Here is a 22,455-nt window from a genome sequence, read left to right as displayed (position 1 = left end):
TCCAAGCTAAGCTAATCACTTCCTGGCTCCGGCTCCAGATGTAACACAGACGCTGAACGTCCTCATCCAACTCAACAAAGCATCAATGTTGAACTGAACCGGGCTGTAGAGCTGGTTCAGAGGTGTTGATTCATCCCGTCCGTCCTTTGTTTGTTCAGTCAGCGTCTGTCTATGGTGACCATCCCTCTCATCCTAATGCAGTTTCACTGTTTGGGGACATCAGCGTGATTTTTTGATCTTCTCCACTTGTGACGTTACATCATTTTGCAGTGTTTGTGACTGATGCACTGAAAATCTCAATAACAGAAGCAGCTACACGGAGAATGAGTCACCCTGAGCCACCAGTGTGTGTTCATGTGTCAGCTTCATGCACTTCTGACAATCACCATTTGTTTTTTTAAGGATAGCATAAGGCGTGGCCAGAAAACGGCGCTGCATCAGTCACAAAACATGAAGACGCGTGCCGAACGCAGGACGGACGGCCTCGAATCAACACCTCTGAGCTGGACACAAAGACTTTCTGTAATTTTCCAGACTCCATCCTTCTCTGGCGCCGCCCGTTCTGCCGCCTACACGTCGCGTGCGCCGCACGCCACGTTATACACTCCGGCGTGCGCTCGTGTGACCTCCTACATGATTTGTCAGACCTCAAAACATTGCGTTGTTGTGCATCGGCTGTTTACAGTACTGTATGTGCTTTTCCCTTTTTGCGTGTCCTACTGTTGGTTTACTGGGATTATAGCACCACAAACATCAACTCGCAGTCACGTCTTTGCTGTGAGGACTGCCAAGTATCTGTTGTTGCCCGCTTGGCAGTCTATAGACGCATTGTGCTGTGCTGGAATCTGCTGTGTTGAAAGGCTAGACGGAGCTGCGTCTCTTAAACACCCTGAACGGAGAGAGAATGTGTAGGCCCGTTGTTATGGAGCTTATGCTCGAGCACTGACGTGGACTGCAAACGCAGCCTGTTGATAAAGGCTCCATGTAGTGAGGGCAGTTACTGTTCTGCTGCAAGTAGGCATCAGAGAACGTCAGCTCCTGAGGGACCATAGTGGGAATGGAGCCCTGCAGCTTCTCCTTGCTCCTGTACCACAAGCAGGAGCATATAGTCTGGAAGTGCAGCACCTCGGTGTAGACACCTTTGAGATCTTTCGACTTTGTGGTGTTGTCTGCTACAGGTGTGGAAGAGGTGGAGGCCGACACCGGTATTAGACGAGTCACCTCCCCTCTGGACTTATTGACGGACATCAGGGCCCTCTGCTTGGCGTCCCTCCGCTCGTCCTCGGTGTTCATGGTCAGGAAGCGAAGCACCACCAGGTTCAGGAACGCTCCGATCACCGTCAGGCCCATCAGGATGTAGACGAAGCAGAAAGCCACATACCGAGGGTCATTCTGCAGCGCGTCGTCCCTCTGCAGAGCCACATAGTCCCCGAACCCGATGGTGGTGAGCGTGATGAAGCAGTAGTAAAAGGCGTGCAGGAAGCTCCATCCCTCGCAGTGGGAGAACGCCACGGCCCCCACGCACAGGGTGCTCATGCAGGAGAAGAAGCCCACGGTCACCATGTTCGCCATGGAGACCTCGGTCTGACGCATTCCCAGGCACTTTTTGGCTTGGTGCAGCAGGTACCTGACGAACGTGTTGATCCGCTCACCCAGGCTCTGGAACATGACCAGGGTTAGCGGGATCCCCAGGAGGGCGTAGAACATGCAGAACACTTTCCCTGAGTCGGTGCTCGGCGCCGCATGGCCGTACCCTGAACGAGGAGACACGACATTCAGACACTCAGATGTGTTGAAATCAAATGATTATTTCAAAGGTTCAGCCTGACTGTGGATCCACAGGACGCTGACACACACTCCCACTAAATCCCATTAATGGAAAACTCAATCACACTGTTCAGCGTTGTGAATTAACAACTACTTATTTATAACTCCCACGCTGTTGTCAGCTGAGATGTTGTAAACACTGGAAATAAATCAGAAAGGCTTTCTTCATCTGAGTTACCCTGAAGTGGCCTAATCATGGTGCTGAGCCCGGAGCTGGTTTTAGTTTCCACACCTGGAAGTGTGAGACCTACTTTTCTCAGATTCGAGGGATTAAGATTTTAAGATTAAGACTAAAATTACATTCCTAACATTTTGTTTATTAGTCTAATTATTTCTTTCTCGAAGGGGTCCCGGCAGAGAAACACAGCAAAAGCAATGATCACACAAAGTCATGATTAAACAAAAATAAGATTATAAAATTATGAGCATTTAAACTTTGTTGTGTCGCCTCCATTTGTGCGTCTTATTGGAGTCACAAAGCAATAAATGTTTCTAAAAAAATAAAGAGCTGTGTGCCTCGGAGAACACGCCTGATGTTTGAGCATACGTGCGTACGGGCGTCGTTCATTCGGAGGTTGCAGCGTGGCGTTATTTCCTGACACTAAACATTTTCTGACATTTCTTTTTTGCAATAGATTAAAAACAGACAGGAAGCTGCTTTAGGGAAGTGGTTTGGGTTTGGCGTCGTGTTTCATAAGAAGGGTTACATTCAAATTCCTCATTTAAACCACGAGGTGATGTGAGGTTTAGAGTTCATGTGGACGGCTGGTGATACATTTAGATTCAAGTCTTTGTCTGAGTTAAACATCATTTTTTATCGTGCAGACATTTTAACATGGGACCTTATGGAGAAAATGTTTTTTTTGGTAAAATGCTGGTTACACACAGTACACCTTTATTGACACTTCTCTTAGATTTGACAGTTTTAAGACTAAATAAAGGAAAGAAGTTGGGGTATTAGGGTTTTTCTTCCACCAAAATTACATTCCTAACATTTTATTCTCTGTTTATTAGTCCAAAAATCATTTTTTCAAAGCTGTCCAGGCAGAGACAGACAGCAAAAACAATGAGTTACAGTTGGTGATATTAATTGTTTCTTTGATTTTTAGGTGAAGATAAAATAGCCAGTCTATCACAATGACAGTAAAAATAATAAAGTCACCAACAGGTTTCTGAAGGCGTTTGTCTTCCACCTCCCGGCTCATGTAAATCAGCAAAGACGCGGATCAGTCAAAGCGTCCACGCTCTTAATCCTGCATAACTGTAAGCCTTAATATAACCTGAACAGGTGAGTTTTATATAAATACTCATGGACTTATGGAGACTGACTCGCGTGGACACTAATCAAAGACACAGTGTGTGCTCAGGGGCCCCAGCCTTCTTTAATCCTGGCCCCGGCCGTGCACCGAGCCTCTTTAAACATGAAGTGAAGTGAAGCTGCTCACCTATTGTCGTTATCACAGTGATGGCGAAGTAAAACGAGCCAGCGAACTTCCACTGCACTCCCGCTTTGTGAGGTTTGAGCTGTAACACGACGTGCTCCAGCTCCTCGAAGTTCTCTTTGGTCAAGTTGTATTTGCGCATGAGTTCGTACTTTCTGGCGTCGAGCTTCCTCTTGTGACTTTTCTCCTGCTTCGACTCCAGCGTCTCGAACACGGCCGCTCCGACTACCAGGTAGGTGAGGATGCTGATGATGAGGGCGAGAGTCCGGGCGTTTTGTCTCTTCATGGTAATAATGAAAACACAAAAAGAGGAAACATTCGTTCAGGTGCAGGAGGGAGCTGAGACTCGGTGCGACCTTCTCCTGACGGACTCCGGAAGGGATGGGGTTGGGGGGGGGACTCTGAAGACGGAGCTGTTCTCTCAGCACCACCCCCACATCACAGTTGGGTTGCTACTGTATTTGGACTATTTGTCACCGACTTATATTTAGATTCTGCAGAAAAGAAACACAGGGCAATCCCACAGACTGTCAAGAGGCGGATTCTTGGAGTGGAGTGGACCAAAAATGAAGCGCGCACCTATCCGGAGCCTTTTACGCACAGACGCGCAGCTCTCCTCCTTCTTCCCCCTGAGGCCAAAATAAACTGAGCAGCTACCGACAAGCAGCCCGGTCCCTAACGTTGTCAAATATCCCTTTGCTGTATGATTCATGTGTTCATTCACAGGTAAAATATTTGCATAGTGCCTATTTAAACAGACCAGCTCGACTGGCTTCGCAAGTTGTCTAGCAACCTGACGATAAGCGTCGTCTCCTCGTGGGTAAATATTTAAAAAGTCACATCCTTTTCACGGCCCGCACACAAACGCAACTTTGGTCACGCAGAGAACACAGACAGGTGTGCGCAGAGAGGATCATGTGGAGAAAGTTTGACGCTCGTCTCCTGCAGCAGGTGGAGGTCTGTGGACGCAGCTTTAAAGGATCACTGCAGTTTACCCACAACAAGCAGAGCTCAGCAGCCTGGAGGTGAGATGTGATGAGATGTGATGTCTGTGTGGAGCTTTGCAAGCATTCACAATGGAAATAAATAAATAAATAAATAAATAACCCTGATGATGTCATAGTGATGTCATCAGGTTTTATTATGTTGCTGCCAGACTAGAAACAAATAAAATAAATCAGCATCATGTTATGATGTGAAAAGTTTATTATTATAACAAGATGTTACAGTGAGACGTGATGTTTTCATGTCAGTCCAACAGTTACAACACAGAAAACTTATTTGTCTTGTTATAACATGAAACATTTAACGTGTAAGTTATCACGTTATGTCATAATAAAATATGAAATCATCTTGTTATAACTTTCCACATTATTACGGAAGCATATCGCTGCCACAGCAGAAAAATAAAAATGTGGTACAAATGTTAAAATCCATCCTAATGAACAAATCATCCTCGGTGCTGTCTCAGCCTCAGCTTCACAGAGTCAATAAATTATACTGACACATTTTTATGTTTCTGCTGTGGCAGCAGCAGGCCTCCGTACATGATGTCATACTGATTTGTTGTTACTTCTTCTGCTGTGGCAGCCAAAACACGTGTCGAAGTCTTTTCAGTTGCATTGTGGGAAATGTAGGAACTGTATAATAGACTACAAACATGGTTATTTCAGGTCTGTGGCTTCAGTTTCAGATTATTTAGACCAGATCTGAAATAATGACACGACATAAACACAAGAATTAAAACTCGTTAAACAAGCTGTATTGTTCTTTGGACCATATTATAAATTTAATGTTCTGGTTCTGGGTACAATAAAGAATATAAAGACACACAGCTGGGCTCAAAACAATTAAAATAATTAATACATTAATCAGTGATGATCATTAGCTGCTGTTCTACATGGCACACCAAATTTAACCACTTCAGACCAAAGTGCTTGTTTGATCGATGGCACAGCAGCTCTGTTCGTACAGTTCATCAGGACGTCTGTTACATGTTTTCAGGTTTCAATGGGACTAAAAAGCACACTGGAGATGTTTGAGTGCTACAAAATAAAATAAAACAAAGACAGTGCTTTCAAGCTAAAGTTAGAAGAAATCTCATGGAGGAACTTTAACGCAGATCAGCTCCATGCTTCTCTGGGTGAACGGGGGCCTTCATGAGGTATTTAGGAGATCTTCGGCTCTCTGAGGTTCCTACAAGGCTTCGAACTCGTCGATCCTCTGCTTGGTGTTGCCCTGACGGATCTGACGCAGGGTCTTGTACTTGTCGCGGCCCTCTCGGACGTTCTGGGCGTGGAGCAGGTCGTTCTGGGTCTTCATTCTGTCGTCTCGGCTCTGTTCCAGGTCTGAGCTCAGGTCCTGTTGGAGGAAGGAAAGCTCCAGTTATTAAACTGAAAGGACACTGTGGTAACCGCGATGTTCGGTGCATTAGAAGACTTTAACTGTAACCTGTCTGACGGCTGCAGCACGATCTGGGACGAAGGCTTTTCCTCTTTGATTTGATCAGGCTGGAGATTTCTCAACATTCAGCCACGTGTTTGCAGGTTTATGAAGTATCCCAACTACACGTACAAATACTGTTGTTTTAGTAAGTCTTTTTTTGCTTATTGTGACTTCACTTGGATGTTTGACACGTGTACGGATGATTCTTTTCCGTTTCCGTTTCCTCCAGCTGCCAAAAGACAAAACTTCCAAATTTTAAGGAAATATTTAGTCGCAACATGACTCTGTCCTCTAATCTATTGTGATGAGAGTTTTCTCTCAGAGAGAAAGAAAATAAATTAGGTTTAAACATGAAGACATTAGCAATGTATAATTGTATTTCTAAACATGTAAACATGTATTAAAGTGTTGTGTCAATAGTATTGTTTATGTATAATGAGTGAGATGTCATTTTAAAAAGGTATCGAAGGGGCAAAATCTTCATGTTACAGAGTAAAAGAATATTTTATTCCATAAACTGTCAGGAGGGGAAGTTCAAACCTACATAATCCCCATTTATAGTCAGGAGGGGAAGTTCAAACCTACATAATCCCCATTTATAGAATAAACTGCCACTGAAATATTTAATTCAGATGATAAATCTGATGCAAACACATGTAATATGAGTGTAGATTTGAATCAGAGCAGGTATATATGGCAGTTTATTGAGCACACTGTACTGTCAACATCTCGTCTCTAAGAGCTCTGATTATCTCCACGTCCTCGGGACCCTGAACTCACCTTCAGCTTCTTCTTCAGGCGCTCGTTCTTCTCGGCCTCGGTGAGTCGCTCCTCCTCCTCGCGGTGGTCGTTGATGTCCTGTGTCTGCAGCTCAGCGCTGTAGGTGCTGTTCTCCTCGCTGTGCTCGTGCTCGCTCTCGTTGTCCGAGGAAGAGGAGGAGGAGGAGGAGGAGGAGGCAGGAGCGGCGGCGGGAGCCGAGTTCATCACACTGTGCAGCTCCTCCTGAGTCTTTATCAGGTTCTCCTCCACCGTCTTCGCCTGGGACGAAGAGGAGAGACATATTTATGATTTTTCTTTGATGAGAAACATCTGAGCATCAGTGTGACGTGATCAGATTATCACTCACTTGATTTACTCCTATAAACATATTTATAAATATAAAAGCTATTTAAAAAGAATGGAAATAAACATAAAAATGTAAAATGTGCAAAGGACTTTGATATTTTTCTTCCATTACTACGAGAAATTGAACTTTTCCCCTTCAGAACATCGTGACCATGACGGGTCAGCGTTCATGTGTTCATTAACCGGATGATAAACTGTTGACAGGAGACAATAAATACTAAATTTATGGAGGTATCTGTTAATCTTTACTCAGTATTTTTAGGTATGGAAAGACTTGAATTCAACAGAACTCAGTTTAAGTATACACATGAAATGTTTATAACACTATAATGAAAGAAAAGGTCGTTTAATCGTGTTGATTAATGCAGCAGTTATAACGTCTCTGATAAAGATGTTTGTTAATATATTATAGCCTTTAACAAATATTTATTCAGTAGTAATAAACTGCTTATAAATGCTGTTTGTCTTAAATACACGAACAAACAAAATATAATTTTTAAAACTGTTAAATATGTGACACTAAAATAGATTTTTCACAGGCGTGCTCTGACATGTCTCAGGTAGTCTCCGTCCGTCCGTCCGTCCTCTGCTCGCCTGTCGGACACTCACCTTGCTCTCCCATGTCTCAGCCTCTTCCTCCTTGACTCTCTTGTCCTCCTCCAGCTGAGCGATCTTGGCGGTGTACTCGGCCAACTCTGCAGCCTGCGGGGCGGGAGGCACGAACCGTGTCATCAGAGAGACCCAAGAATAGACACCTGTTTACCTCGGCGACCTCGATTATCAGGACACGCCGTCATTTTATGAATGGACGAACCGAAAGAAGTCGACTGGAATTCACCGTTAATTTAATGACAGTTTAAATGTGGCGTCAATAAATAAATGTTCAATAATGAACTCATGACATTTCTGAGGAGGTTCAAACCAAGAAAGAGTTTTGTGGTTTTTTCTCAGGCTGTGAGAGAAACATAATCCCCCCAAACACGGATCTATGAGCTCAAACTGCAATTAAAACAGCTGACGTGTGTTTATCCTTTTTCCCTCTCACGACTTTCTCACGTGAAGGATTCGAGCACTCGCTGCACCGTGGACTCACCAGCTGCTCCTGGCTCTTTATCTGCTCCTCGGCTTGCCTGGCCAGCTCCTCCTTGGCTATTATGGCCTCCATCCTCTCAGCCTCCAGCCGGTGCGCCTCCTCCTCCGCCCTCCTCCTCTCATCCTCCAGCCTCATGGCCCTCTCCAGCTGCTCCTGAAGCTCTGCAGGACAAAGTCAGAGAAATACATCACGTATTACTACTAAACTCAGAGTTTTTTTCTGGGACAGTTATAAAACTGTGAATAATACGTTAGGCAGTGTCGACTTGTGACACCTCGCGATAAAAGTTGTGTGTAGTTAGTGATTTTTAGAGCCATAAAGAGAAAAATTGAGCGTAACGTCAGAAAAACTGAAATACTTTTTCCTTTAATCATCTGGAGGCTTTTTCAGGGACCTCGTTGGGGACTCCCAGGTTGGGAAACACTCACTTGAAATAGCATAGGAGCAAAAGTTTACACTCAAATCAGTTTGCTGGTTGCATGTTGGCACCATTTTCTAATGCAGAAAGCTCGACATGTTTCCCAGAAATCAGCCACAGCCGTGTTGTGGTGCATTTATGGAACTTCCAAAGACAAAGTCTTTATTTTTAAGGTATCGTGATACTGAGCTCGAGTATCTGCAAATATAAACACATGTATATGTGCACAGAGTGTGTGACAGACCAACTAAACCGAGACCAAGACCAGACAGTATGTTGCACACTCAGGGATCTAATATATTTATGAAAACTCTTTGGGTGAAGGTCGCTACATCAGAAGAGCGCAGCGACGCCGTGTTATTAGTTTAGGATTAAAATCTTGATGTTGTTCTTTCTGTGAGTGAGTGAAGTGAAGTGTCTCACCTCTCTCCGCCCTCCTGGTCGTCTCTTCGTACTCGTAGAGCTTCATCATCAGCTCCTGCTTTTCCCTCTCCACGCTATCCTTCTCCTTCTCGATGGCCTCCCTCCTCTTCTTCTCATTCTCCAGCCGATCCCTGCACAACACAGAAAGACGTTTTTTAAATCGCGGCCTCACTTCAAATCTTAACGCCTGTGACTCGACAATAACCCTCCCCCCCGTCACCTCTCCATCTTCTTCTGCAGCCTCTCCTCGTTGGCCTGAGCCTTCATCTGCTGGACCTCGATGCTGTCTGCCTTGCGGCGGCGCATGTACAGATCATGGTTGCCCATGCACAGCTGCAGGATGCGCTTGTTGACTCGCAGTCGTGCAGCGTAGAATATGAAATCCTTGGAGGGAAAAAGACAGCAGAAGACAGATTTGCACAGATTTGCACCAAAAAGAAGTTGTTTAACTAAAAAATGTTCTGCAGAGAATACTCACGTTAGCTTTCTTATCGATGGGCTTGATGATGAATTTCTTATCGCTGAATGAAATGTTTCTGATTTCGCTCCAGGGGAATCCGATCTTTGGAGTCAGCCTGGAGGACGGAGAACACGGCGAGGTTTAAAAGGTTTGTTGCACACACTCTTTGGCACATGTGGTGTGTTCATGTTGTGGTAGAATCAGGAGAATTAGGTCAACGGCCTCTCCAAAACAACAGCCATGCGGTCAAACGTGTTATTTAAAGCTTGACCGACTGGCAGAGAAGGTAGCAGAGGTCGATGACCGCTCGTGCGCTGCTCTCACGTCTACAACTGTACGTCATGATGTCAGCAGAGACTGTACCGCTCACCCAGTGATTTAAGTCACTGATTCTTTGACTTACTTGTCCTTCTTCTCATAGATGTTCAGGCCCAGAGCGTCGACTCCGAGCCACAGGTCCGTGCCCTTCTTGTTCTTGATGTCAAAGTAGTTGATGCCGTACATTTCCAGGTCCTGAGCGATCTTCAGGTACTCGAGCATGGCCTCTTCCCTGTTCAGGTCAAACGGACGGAAATACATAAACTGTGTAAAAGTTTATTAATTCAGTTATCGTTTACTCCGATAGACGCAGTACAGAGCGGGATCGACTTCCCACAATCAGCTCCACTTTCAAATTGTTCTCAAATATTTTAATTCAACAAATTGTCTGTTATTGTCAAATCTATGACTACACTGCACTGTCTCTGCACACTGCAGATCAACATTTACACTTAGTTACTGAATAAAGGTTCGAGTCAGAGCCTAAAGTGGTTCTTCATGGTGATGCTATAGGGGAACCGTTTCTGGTTCTGTAAGGAACCTTTGAACTATTTGTTCTTTAAAGAAACAACTGCTGCAAAGAGTCGACAAGGAACCAGTAATCAGTATAACATAAAAAGGTTCTTTAAAGCACCAAAAGTTCTGTAAATTATGACTTAAAGAACTTTTTTTGGCATTCAGTTAATTCAAAGAACCTTAAACAACAACAACAAAAAAAGGTTCTCAAGGACAAAAATATTCTCCAGAGAACTCAAAGTAAAGTTAAGTCAGAACCTAAAATGGTTCTTCATGGCGTCGGTTCTACAAGGAACCTTTAACCTTTATTTGGTTTTTTAAAGAAGGTTGCAGAGGTTGATTTAAAGAAACAGTAATCAGTGAAACAAAGAAGATTCAAGTTAAAGAAAAAGATTATTAAACATAAAAAAAAGTTCTGCAATTGAATCTTATTCAGCATTCGGTTCCCCAGAGAACCTTAAACAACATAAACCTGTTGTTAAGGATGAAAAGGTTCTCCACAGGTTCTCTTATTGTGAACCAGCTTTTCTTAGAGTGTATATCTGTAGCAGTAACTGTGTGTTGTGTATCATTTTCTTTAATAATAAAGAATAAGATAAAATAAATGACGTCTGGTTTCTGTAAAATGCGGCTGAACCTCGACCCAGAACCAAAAGCTGTTACAAACTAAACCGTGGTGTAATATTAACACATGAAAAGAAGAGTCATTAAGTCATAAAACATCACAGCGAGTGTTTGCTATTGAAGATGTTTCAGTGCTGATGAATTCAGGCTCTCATCCGTTAGTCACACAGTGACACTCGGAGTCTTTCTCACTTACTTCAGCATCGATCTGTGCTCCTCGTGCCAAATCTGGATTCTCTCTTCCCACTGCTGCTTGGACAGATTGTGTTGTTTCAGCACTCTGCGAGGAGAGACGAGTTATCAGCAGCACACTGGAGAACGTGTACACAGTCTGTGTATACCTACAGAGCTCAAACCAAACACGCCGCATTGTCCCGTCTTTCCTCTCCGGTCAGATCTGTCGGTGGCAATCGTGAGGGCGTAAAAAGGATCACGGGTTCATAACTGAGTCACTGATCCGTGATGTTTACTGTGTCGCTCTGTTCTCTGCACACATCTCTACTGCAAGTACTTACACACACATCGGAGTACTTTATATTGTACTTTTACTCTTATATTGTACCCCGCCTCTGGGATATGCTCCATCCTCACCTCTGGGTGGATGGATGGAGGTAACATGGTATTGATTCTTTTCCTGAAGCACATGATCTGAGTACTTCTTCCCGGTGCTGTATGTGGCACAGATTGTGAAGCCCCTTCAGGCAAATTTCTTTCTTCTCCTGTGTATTCTGTGTGTCTTTGCAGTACAGAAAATAAAATGACCACCAGCTACAACTGAATTCGACCAGCTAACTCACACTCACCTCTTGGGCAGCAGGTTCTCAGAGGCCAGGTAACCCGGCTGATGATCTGCCTTCTTGTACTCTCCGAACTTGGCCTGGACGGCGTAGGAGGCCAGCAGCACGGCCGTCTCCGGGGGGCAGTAGATCTCCTCGGACATAATGTCCTCCTTCACCTGCAGGAAGAAGAGCCTCCGGGTGACGTCCTGGATCAGCTCCTCGGACACATCCTCGGGGTAAAACTTGACCCTCAGCTTGAACTGCAGGGGCATCTCCTTCTTCACCTCCTGGACCATCACCTGAGCAGAGCAGAGCGAACATCGTGAGCAAAGTCTGCAGAGTAGACCGAAATAAAATGTTTTTCTCATCGTCAATCTTTCATATATTTTCTCAAATATAAGCTCTTCAAATTAATTCACTTTAGATGACTTGGTGGAAAAGTTTTCTTTCTTTTACATTAGAGTACAATTTATCCCGATACAAAGAAACGATATCCTCCGAACTCTGAGTACTACTGCTGGGAAAGACGTAGTAGTTAAAGTATATACTGTATGTATGTATATCCACATATTTGTGTTTAGGGGGATAAATACACACACACAGGATTACACATGAATGTAAGTCTGATCTTTAGCATGTTTATTGTCATAATAACGATAAACTAGCAGCTACGTCAAGCTGATTGCACAGGACACACATCCAACACATGGTTAAATACTGGTTAAACCATTTCTGTAAGCCCGAGGGTTGGACCTCGTTATCGTGTGATCACATGCATTCATTTCACATATTTCTGAGACACTTGACACTAACATTACAACTCTTATTTCTTAAATATTTGATCTGCCTCCTTTTGCCTTCACTGCTTGTTGGTGGAGAACCACATCTGTGACATTCATGCATACAAACTGTGAAGTTTGTATGGCTGAATGAACAACGTGTTGTCAACGTCTATGTCCCACCAAGCTGAGTCTGATTTGAAACGTGACCGTCACATGTTGGAAACCATTTAAAAGTAGCATGTTTTTAACAATATCCTCTCTTCTAGAAGTAATGGTGTGAACGGCTGTGGGTGTACGGCAGACAATAAAAGACTGAGAACAATAAAAGGGCGCACGGTTAGTTGAAGGCGGCAGAGTTGAGCTGAGTGGAGTTAATGTTAAATGGAGTGTAGTTAAAAGAACAAAGTTTTACTGGGGTCCCCTGACAAACCATTCAAGGAGCTCTGTACTCAGTTACCTTCTTCTCAGCGTTCAGCCATGTGAGGAAGCCTCTGGTGTCCACAAACTGCAGCCCAAAGTACCAAATCTCACGGAGTCCGATGGTCCTGGCAACCTGAGACACAGAGAGAGGAGCAGAGACATGATAGTAGGAAGATCTGCACCTCCACCTCCACCTCCACCTCCTCTACTTAACTCCCTTCATTTTCTTCATCCATCACACTTGTAATATTCTGAAGGAACCTTTGGACGTTTTACAGCACAGAGACTGCAGACTGTGCATCAGTGTCCTTTACAGTCACGTCACCTTGAGCTGACTTTAAAGCTCCATCTTTATCACAGCTGCCTATATCACACACAGTACGTGCACCCCAGAGAAAGGGGGCAATTAATAGTTCATTAAGTAGTTCATTGTGTATTAATAAGTAAACCTTTGGACGTGCAGTAGCTGCAGATTTCACTTGACGATGCACAATAAAATTTTCTACTGATGCATTTTAATTAACTTGTTTCAACAACTGACTCAGATAAAGTATAATCAATAACTAACCCTCTAATTATTACCCTTTAATATAATAATTAACTAATGGTGGACGGTAACTGAGTATATTTACTCAAAACACTAACGAGCAAAATCATTGTTTCATACACTTTGCCTCCACAACATTTCTTCTTTCAGACCAGTGGAAAGAAAATGTTTTATTTTATTTCACTTTGTCTATTTAGATTTCTCCTAAATTCACCAAATGTTAGCACCAGATATGTAAAAGTTATTCTCATTTCATTCATTTTAATCCGGTTACTCGGCTCATTTTTAAACCTAAAAATCTCTGAAAACTAACTCAATGTTTCATGGTGATATCTTTGAGTTTAACTGTTTTTACCCTATTCACCTGTAGTGTCTGGACTTAAGTTAACTTTTCTTTTTTTAAAGATATTTTTTGGCCTTTTCAAGCTTTATTTTTGACAGAGACAGCAAAGGAGTGACAGGAATGTGGGGAGAGAGAGAGAGATGGGGAACGACATGCAGCAAAGGGCTGCAGGTCGGATCCGAACCACCAGAATATAGAAGCAGTTTATAAAAGACACACATTGTTATGGATTCATCATGTAGTGAAAACATGTTCCAGTTTGACCACATACAACATTAAAATGACTTTATCAGCTGCAGCTGTATTCCCATAAATCTGTGTGAACACATGCAGACCTGGTCAAAGAGCTGCTTCCCTGTGGTGTTGGGGTGGAAGGAAAACTCCAGCTCCGCGTCCATGGTGGTGACGCGCACGTTGACCTACAGCGCAAAAAAAAGGTACAGGAGTCACATGACGACACAGATACACACTTATTTCCATTCAGTCCATTTAAATCTTCGCCCTGATGGATTGAAGTGTGAAGTGGATTGTTCATAAACCATAATTGCTCACTATCTTTAGACTTTAGACTTTGGACTAACTTGTCAAGTCGCCACAAGGTTGCACATACACAGATTAAAATATCAAAATACTGACTGCTTGCCAAATTGCCCCAGAGACTTTATCATTGATAGTAAGATTGAATTGTTTTATCTGAAAATCAATAAAAACTTCTGACTTTCGTGCGTTTCTAGAATAAATTTCCCAAAAAAGAGGAAAACTTTTATTTTTAATATTTTCCCAAAAAACACGACAAACATCCGGAGACTGGCTGACCCTGGCCTGCAGGTCCAGGCTGGGGCTTGTAGAAGTTACACAATCATTTTATGAAGTTACACTTGAGCACACCCGGGTGTCATAAAGATAAACCCACTGAAACCTGAGCGACTCAGAGAACATCCAGTTTATGAAACCTCAAACATGTTTCTCAACTGTTTCCATTTTTCCATGAGCACATGCGAAAGATAACTCCTTAACTCCTGCTGATGAATTCCTCGCGGCCTGACCTTTTCTTCAATCATTGACCATGGTAATAATCACCATCGTGGAAGAAGTAATCCATTACAATCAATCAGTATGTTGCTTTTGTAAATTTGTTTATTACTTTTTGGAATCCACAAATTGTTCCTGATTAACTCATAAGTCAGATTTTCCATCACCTGCTCCCATGACTTCATTTGTTTGATTTCAAGTTAACGTCACTCAAACGGAGAAAAGTGTCGGCGTGACCTCTCCTGAGTGGCTTTCTCCTTGGAGTGTCAATACGAGCGCAGAGTCGCAGCCGTAATGCATCTTATCAGTTCTCCTAAAGACTGATGCTGAATGCTTAAGTAACTCTAACTGAGGGCATTTAGGACTTTCAGCAAATGAAACACGGCCAACTGATTACAGCTGCCCCGGATTAAAAAATAAAAGCTGTTGAAGTCGTTCGACATTTACAAATCACTCCAGTGTCACCAGATTATTATCAGTTATCCACACAGGTACATACGGCACAGAGTGAAGTGCCACTTCTTTCAGCCAGGAATGTGCAGCGTGGGTCAAACTCTACTTTTGGTTAATGAGTAAATGCCAAGAAGGAAAAGTGCCATACAAGCTTGAACACAGAGAAAAAGATGTGAGCAAAGCTATTAAACATTATGAAGCCTTAAATTTATTTTACTCAGTGCTCTTTTAATAATAATCTATAAACCGTCCCCCCTCATAATTCGGATGTTTCAGGGGCACATCACAACAAATTGACCCAGAGTGTGTCTTACCGTTTTGGGCATTTTGGCTCAGGTTGGTGGGCGAGCTCCAGCAGAACAAAGTGTTTCCCAGGATGACCGAGGCTGCAGTGGCCGACTACCAGCAGAACCTCCAGCTGATAAAGAACTCGGCTCCGCTCTCGCTGGCAGACTCAAGGGCAGGGCTTGCGTCCTTTGAACCCGGCTGTAGATCACTCACAGTGAAGTGGGAGGTTCAACACGCCGACAGACTCACCTCCGCTGCGATCACCCAGCAGGGACGCCTGAGACAAGACGCACAGCTCCACCCAAAAACAATCACCTGTCTTACCGCTGAAGTGACCTTTGATCGGAACCATACGAGGCTTCATAAGCCCGGACGTACAATTTATGTTGCCTGAGACAGTGACACGAGTGAGTCATGGGCTGCCATAAAGACATCGAGATAACATCCATAGGAGCAGCGTGTTAAAACTCAAGTGAAACGAAGTCTGAGGAGTTTCATATTTACACACTTTAATGATAATTGTACAAAAACAGGATGGTGACTGATTCTGATCATGTAAACATTCACACTGGTTTTAATTACAGTAACAATCGGTGCATTTAATGACAACGTTTTATATGAAAATCAATTACTGGAAGATGATTGACAGGCAGTTTTGATAATAACATTTAAAGCATGAAGCTGCAGCTTCTGACTGATTCATATTTGGAGGGTTTGGACAGAATGAGACATTTGAACACACTCGACTAAACGATGAAGTTATTCATCACTTTCAAAAGGCGTAACTCTCGTTAGCAGCAGATCTACTAAAATCTAATTCAAGGCGATGTGAGTGCGTTTACTGGATCTGGTCTGTCGGCTCAGTGCCTCCTTTCTAAACAGGTAGATGATTTTTAATTTGACTTTTTTGTGTCTTTCTTTGTGTTTCGGTTCATTTGTTGCATTATTGCTCTGACAAGTGTGGACTTCCACTGTGACCACGTCTCCTGCACAGTGGCTGTACATCAGGCTAAAGCTAAATCTGTATTTCATGACTTCATTTTCAACATTTCAGCCTGACTGTGCAGAATGATGCACGAGCATGTTTCCATATGTACTTTATGTTGAAGATGGGAGAGTTTGACTGTTCACCTTAAATCTCTGACATCACAATTAGTTTGGAGTCGACTGTGGAGTCAGTAATTAAGTTTTTATGGAAAACATATCAGATATAATTAGCCTTCAGACCAGAGTTCGTTTTATCTGCATTCCCTGCAAGCTTAAAGCTCTAAAAGATAAAGTGAAACACTTAGTCCAAGTGAATAAAAATAAAATTCCTTCAAGTTCATTTGTTCGTTTGATTCTAGTCAGGTAAAGAGAGATGATCCAAAAGGCTAAGTTGTTTAAAACAACGTTCTACAAAGAGGTAAAATGAGATTAAAACTCATCTTTGATTCGAAAATGAGGCTGGTCCTCCGGTCTGAAGTCTTTGTTGGGGCTCCCGTCCTCGTTGAGGATTCGCGACGCCGTGTAACCCACGATGGGATACTTTGATTTGTACGTGCCTTCAAACACGCTGTCCAGAGACTTCAGCTGCTCTTCAGTGAGGCCGGTCTGTGGAGGTAAAGGTGGGAAACAACAACTGTCACTTGGACATGACTCGATTATATTATCATTTACATTTATTTTAATGTTTAAAGGTCCGGTGTGTGGGATGTAGTGCCATCTAGTGGTTCACCTTCCCTTCTAACCGTGCAGGAGAAGCTATGTAGAAACATGACGGTTAGACGATTAAAGACCTCTGTAGATATGTAAGGTTCTTGGATGACACACCTGGTATCATACATATCCTGTATCATGTCCTGCCTCTCTGAAATTAAAAACTTGTGATTGAATATCTCTGACTCTGATGTTACTATGATTGCCCCCTGCGGACCGAGCACCAGCAGCATTAATAACCTCTCCTCTCATCTGTGTACCTTCGTCTAATAATGTTCATAAAGGAGCCCACAACCTTGGGGTTATTTTGGATTCAGAGTTGTCCTTCGATGCTCAGGTGACTACAGTCCTTACTGGGCTGCGACAGCTAACAAAGATTGGGTCATTGTTTCCTCTGCAGACTTGGAAACGTCATGCATGCTCCCTTTTTTCTGCTGCAGTGAACTTTACTCTGGTGTCAGCAGACTTGATATCCAAAGACTGCGGCAGATATAAAACATTGCTGCCAGACTATTAACACGCACTAAGTGACCATATTAAACTGAATCCATGCTGTACTCCGCTGTAAGTTTTTTAATTGATTTTAAGGTGTTACTGCTTGATCCGCCTTAACTCTCTGTGATTTACAGAGTTTCCTGATGGACAGTGAAGTAAACTGCTGCCAACTGTAGCTGCTGTTAGCTCAGTTTGTTAGCCGAGCTGACCGGACTGTGAGCTCAGAGCACTGGGGGAGTTTTAGTGTTTGAACCACAGAAGTTTTGGACCACCGGGAAGAAGAAGAAGAGGAGGTTTACAAGCCCGGGGGACGGAGGAATGTGAGCAGCTCAGCAGCCTCTATGGACATAATGGCAGAGGAGAAGAGAGTGAAGAGGAGGTTGACAGAGGAAGCTAAGAAGAGAAAAGGAGAGAGTTACCGAGCTAAAGAGTAAATGTGGGACTGACTTTTAGTGGTTGGTGAGAGCTTGGTGAAATAAAAGGCTGAAAGACAGACGCCGAGCTGGGCTGACTGCTGCTGGACTAGTCAGTGAGATCAGCTGCTGCTGGGGACCTGGATGATGATTGGCTGTTAGCAAAATTGGCGACTGACTAGATTTTGATCATAAGTAATGTAATCAGAACAAATACTCGAGTACAGCTGAACATATTTATGACTCCAGATGCTCTAAATTGCAAAAATACCAACTCGATGTCGCTTTAACTGATGTTATTTCATGCAGGTAGTTTAATCAAGTGAAACACTTTGTAACTTTGGTTTTAAAAGATACTATATGAATAAAGTCATTATTATTTTAGGGAGTAAACGATGCACGTTTGCATTAGATTACTCTAGATACTAAAATCTCATTGAGATGAATATTTCTTTAGCAACAGAGACCTGAGAACAGATTATATATTTACAACACAACATGTTTACAACAAGACAATTCACTCACATTCAGACAGGAGTTGTATCAGAGAGTGGAACTATAATTTCCTATAATATCGATAAAGATCCTCTATTTGCCCACTGGATCATCATGGTGAGGAGAATATAAACAGGTAAGACGTGGAAGTTACCTGTTTATGCCTTGTGTCGGTCTTTGTGTTGAATATTTCTTTCTAAACTCTGATTTAAAGATTGCAAGTCCATCACACTGAAGCTCTTCGTCAGTTTGTGGTTATATATCTTAACAATGTTGTTTTGCAGCAGACACTCAGGAGTCGGATGTCGGTGCTCTCCACCCATGGGAGTTAACACTGACACACACTGTCAGTGAAGTGGTGAACAGATAATTTGCCTGTAGGCGTGCACACTGAACTCACAGTATCTGATGTCAGGTCCGCCGGGTCCAGGGACATCTTAGCTACAGCCCGGGTAGAGTCCTTGCCGACCAGGGCATTGTAGGGTGCATCTTTTCCGTAAAACTCTGCAGGAGGTAAAATAAAGAATGAGTTTGAGATAGTGACACAACCGCAACATCAGAATCAGTTAATCCTGGTCTGGGTTTAGACTTTGGACTCGTAGGACAGCTTTGTGCAGGCATCAAAGTGTAAATCCTGCTTTTATTTCACAGTTTTGTTTGAATTGGTCATTTCTGACTTCATTCCAGGTGTGTTTTTACCTTTTCCCTTAGTGACATCAAACACCACTCCTTTTACTGCCATATAAATCGGCTGCCCCTCCTAAGACAATGAGGCAGAAAGAGATAAATCGTTATCACACACAATCCCACAGAGAGAGACACAAAAAAACACACCCTACATTATGGGCAAATAAAGTTTACCTGGCTGCCGTCGTATCTCCTCAGCTCCTCCTCGGTGAACAGCCGGACAGGTTTGGTTGGTGCTTTGTATTTTAATTTAACGTCTTCTTCCGCTAAAGTCGCAGAAAGGACGAAGAGAAGGACGCAGGTCCGCGTGGTTGCCATGGCAGGATGTTTGTTACAGACACTTCCCGATGCTGCGTTTGAGGCCGTCGGAAATATTAGAGCTAGTGATTCGAGCGGGAATTGTCAAACTATTTGTTTTCTATCAGCCTGCTTTACGTTTAAATAAGTAGTTTGACATTTTAGAAAATATTCTTATCGTCATATGATAAGATTAATACCACTCAGGTAACGTGGGTTGTCTTAAATATGGTTATCTAGGAGAAACTAGCCTGACTCAGTCCAAAGGTAACAAAACACACCTACCAGCCCGCCTAAAACTAAAACTAAACTCACCAACTGACATATATTTAGTAGTATTATTTATTTTTTATTTAGTAGTAGTATTAAGTATATTTATATTTTCTTTAATACTCACAAAAGTTTAAGAAGAAGACACGTCGCCATTTTTGGAAAGGCGGGAGCGGTTACTAGGCAACGACCGGAGCAACCAGGGGGTTACTTCCGCCAGGATACAGTCCAGTGTCTTTAAAGGGTTAATACACCGACTTAAAATAAAAAATAAAACATGTTTTCTCATTAAAGTTAGCCCTAGTGGTGTAAAAATGAAGTAAATGAACTGTAATTAAGTTATTAGCCTATATTAGCCTTTGTAACAGACAGAAGGCAACATCCAATGCTTCAATTTACATTTAATTTACATATAAAAGACATTTTTGTTGTATTGTGGTGTTACTTTACTTTACTACAACTTTATGTTGTTGTTGTCAGCATGTAGGCCAGCTACTGTCCAGTTCACTTTTTAGTGTTTTGCTCTGTTTATAACCTTTGAGTGTAGAATTTAAGTCAGCACTAGGTAGAAAAAGAGGAAGGAAACAAGAAGACAAAGGTTTTATGTTGTCATTAGCATGTGTCCAGTTCACTTTTTTGGCTGTTTGTGACCTTTACTCAAATTCTAGGAGTAGCAGCTTAAGGCAGGGAAGTAAACAATGTAACTAGGACGCACAGGTTTTTGTTATTATTGGCTAACTAGTTTGTAGAAAACTGATGGGATCCATTTATTTTATTTATTTTTTTTACCTCTGTTTATAACCTTTGAGTGAAGAATGTTACAAGTCAGCACTGGGTTGAAAAGGAGGAAGGAAACAAGGGTATAACAAAGGTTTTATGCTGTCATTAGCATGTGTCCAGTTCACTTTTTGCTGTTTGTGACCTTTACTCAAATTCTAGAAGTAGCAGCTTAAGGCAGCACTAGGTAGGAAAGTAAACAATGTAACTAGGACACACAGGTTTTTTGTTAGTATTGGCTAACTAGTTAAAATGTTTGTAGAAAACTGATGGGATCCATTTATTTTTCTTTTTTACCTCTGTTTATAACCTTTGAGTGAAGAATTTAAGTCAGCACTAGGTAGAAAAAGAGGAAGGAAACAAGAAGACAAAGGTTTAATGTTGTCATTAGCATGTGTCCAGTTCACTTTTTTGGCTGTTTGTGACCTTTACTCAAATTCTAAGAGTAGCAGCTTAAGGCAGCACTAGGTAGGGAAGTAAACAAGGTAACAAGGACACACAGGTTTTTGTTATTATTGGCTAACTAGTTCTAACTAGTTGAAATGTTTGTAGAAAACTGATGGGATCCATTTATTTATTTATTTTTTACCTCTGTTTCTAACCTTTGAGTGTAGAATTTAAGTCAGCACTATGTAGAAAAAGAGGAAGGAAACAAGGGACAAAAGCTTCATGTTGTTGTTCCCATTGAAACATTTGGTCCAATTCACTTTTTGGGTCAGTTTCTAACCTTTGAGTGTAGAATTTAAGTCAGCACTAGGTCGAAAAGGAAACAAGGGAATAACAAAGGTTTTATGTTGTCATTAGCATGTGTCCAGTTCACTTTTTTGGCTGTTTGTGACCTTTACTCAAATTCTAGGAGTAGCACCTAAAGTCAGCACTAGACATGGAAGGAAACAAGGTAACAAGGACACACAGGTTTTTGTTATTATTGGCTAACTAGTTGAAATGTTTGTAGAAAACTGATGGGATCCATTTATTTATTTTTTTACCTCTGTTTATAACCTTTGAGTGTATAATTTAAGTCAGCACTGGGTAGAAAAGGAGGAAGGAAACAAGAAGACAAAGGTTTTATGTTGTTGTTCTCATTGAAACATTTGATCCAATTCACTTTTTAGGTCAGTTTATAACCTTTGAGTGTAAAATTTAAGTCAGCACTAGGCAGGGAAGGAGACAAGGACACAAGGGAATAACAAAGGTTTAATGTTGTCATTATCTAGTGTCCAGTTCACTTTTTTGGCTGTTTGTGACTTTTACTCAAATTCTAGGAGTAGCAGCTTAAGGCAGGGAAGTAAACAATGTAACAAGGACACACAGGTTTTTGTTATTATTGGCTAACTAGTTGAAATGTTTGTAGAAAACTGATGGGATCCATTTCTTTTTCTTTTTTACCTCTGTTTACAACCTTTGAGTGTATAATTTAAGTCAGCACTAGGTAGAAAAGGAGGAAGGAAACAAGGTAACAAGGACACACAGGTTTTTTGTTAGTATTGGCTAACTAGTTTGTAGAAAACTAATGGGATCCATTTTTTTTTTTTTTTTACCTCTGTTTACTTTGAGTGAAGAATTTAAGTCAGCACTGGGTAGGAAAGGAGGAAGGAAACAAGGGACAAAGACTTCATGTTGTTGTTCTCATTGAAACATTTGATCCAATTCACTTTTTGGGTCAGTTTGTGACCTTTGAGTGAAGAATTGTACAAGTCAGCACTAGGCAGGGAAGTAAACAAGGAGACAAGGAGACAAGGAGACATGCTTGTCTTCCTGTTGGACCGCGGCAGTCGGTGTCATGGGATGGGCCTGTGTCGGCGTCAGCCCGCGGGTGTGCGGAGCTTCTCCCTTTGGACCGAAAACAGGAATCTAAACACCGACCACGGGGATTATGTTTCCTCTACAATGCAGCTGTTATTCATGAAAACTCGTTTTCACACTTCAGACTAATAACACAGCGGCTGCTGTTGACGAGCAGAGGTAGTTTGTGTCATTACAAGAAG

General features: G+C 42.4%; 4 protein-coding genes across 5 annotated transcripts in view; 1 reads left to right on the top strand and 3 right to left on the bottom strand.

Annotated features, from left to right (window-relative positions):
- Window positions 1–719: 719 nt before the first annotated feature.
- On the bottom strand, window positions 720–4,356 carry kcnk3b (potassium channel, subfamily K, member 3b). Its single transcript, XM_010752612.3, has 2 exons — window positions 3,273–4,356; window positions 720–1,754 (listed from the first exon to the last, which is right to left on the bottom strand). Exons 1-2 carry the CDS (start codon window positions 3,553–3,555, stop codon window positions 862–864), a joined length of 1,176 nt encoding a protein of 391 aa, XP_010750914.1. The 5' UTR covers window positions 3,556–4,356; the 3' UTR covers window positions 720–861.
- A 683-nt stretch (window positions 4,357–5,039) lies between these two features.
- ezra (ezrin a) lies at window positions 5,040–15,711 on the bottom strand. The gene is made up of 13 exons (XM_027274783.1): window positions 15,362–15,711; window positions 13,898–13,981; window positions 12,710–12,805; window positions 11,495–11,769; window positions 10,888–10,971; window positions 9,637–9,783; window positions 9,252–9,348; window positions 8,994–9,157; window positions 8,774–8,904; window positions 7,933–8,093; window positions 7,449–7,541; window positions 6,495–6,752; window positions 5,040–5,630 (listed from the first exon to the last, which is right to left on the bottom strand). The coding sequence occupies exons 1-13, from the start codon at window positions 15,371–15,373 to the stop codon at window positions 5,466–5,468; spliced, it is 1,767 nt and encodes a 588-aa protein (XP_027130584.1). The 5' UTR covers window positions 15,374–15,711; the 3' UTR covers window positions 5,040–5,465.
- A 109-nt stretch (window positions 15,712–15,820) lies between these two features.
- nenf (neudesin neurotrophic factor) overlaps window positions 15,821–22,455 on the bottom strand; it is a 6,957-nt gene continuing 322 nt past the window's right edge. Inside the window, exons 1-5 of one of the 2 annotated variants that reach the window (XM_027274785.1) lie at window positions 19,818–19,896; window positions 19,298–19,473; window positions 19,136–19,196; window positions 18,837–18,940; window positions 15,821–16,928 (exon numbers count right to left, since the gene is read on the bottom strand). In XM_027274785.1, coding sequence (XP_027130586.1) covers window positions 16,752–16,928; window positions 18,837–18,940; window positions 19,136–19,196; window positions 19,298–19,441 — 486 coding nt within the window. In that variant the 5' untranslated portion in view covers window positions 19,442–19,473; window positions 19,818–19,896 and the 3' untranslated portion in view covers window positions 15,821–16,751. Of the gene's footprint in view, window positions 16,929–18,836; window positions 18,941–19,135; window positions 19,197–19,297; window positions 19,474–19,817; window positions 19,897–22,455 lie in introns of those variants that run through there. The other variant, XM_027274786.1, reaches the window with a different exon arrangement.
- Window positions 22,239–22,455, top strand: part of pacc1 (proton activated chloride channel 1) — a 6,757-nt gene continuing 6,540 nt past the window's right edge. Inside the window, exon 1 of the mRNA XM_027274784.1 lies at window positions 22,239–22,436. The gene's annotated coding sequence lies outside the window, so the exon portion shown is untranslated. The remainder of the gene's footprint in view (window positions 22,437–22,455) is intronic.

Source organism: Larimichthys crocea, chromosome XXIV (assembly GCF_000972845.2).
Source record: "Larimichthys crocea isolate SSNF chromosome XXIV, L_crocea_2.0, whole genome shotgun sequence".
Classification (NCBI taxonomy): domain Eukaryota; kingdom Metazoa; phylum Chordata; class Actinopteri; family Sciaenidae; genus Larimichthys; species Larimichthys crocea.
The sequence above is the reverse complement of the archived record's forward strand: the minus strand, read 5'-3'. Positions and strand labels throughout refer to the sequence as shown.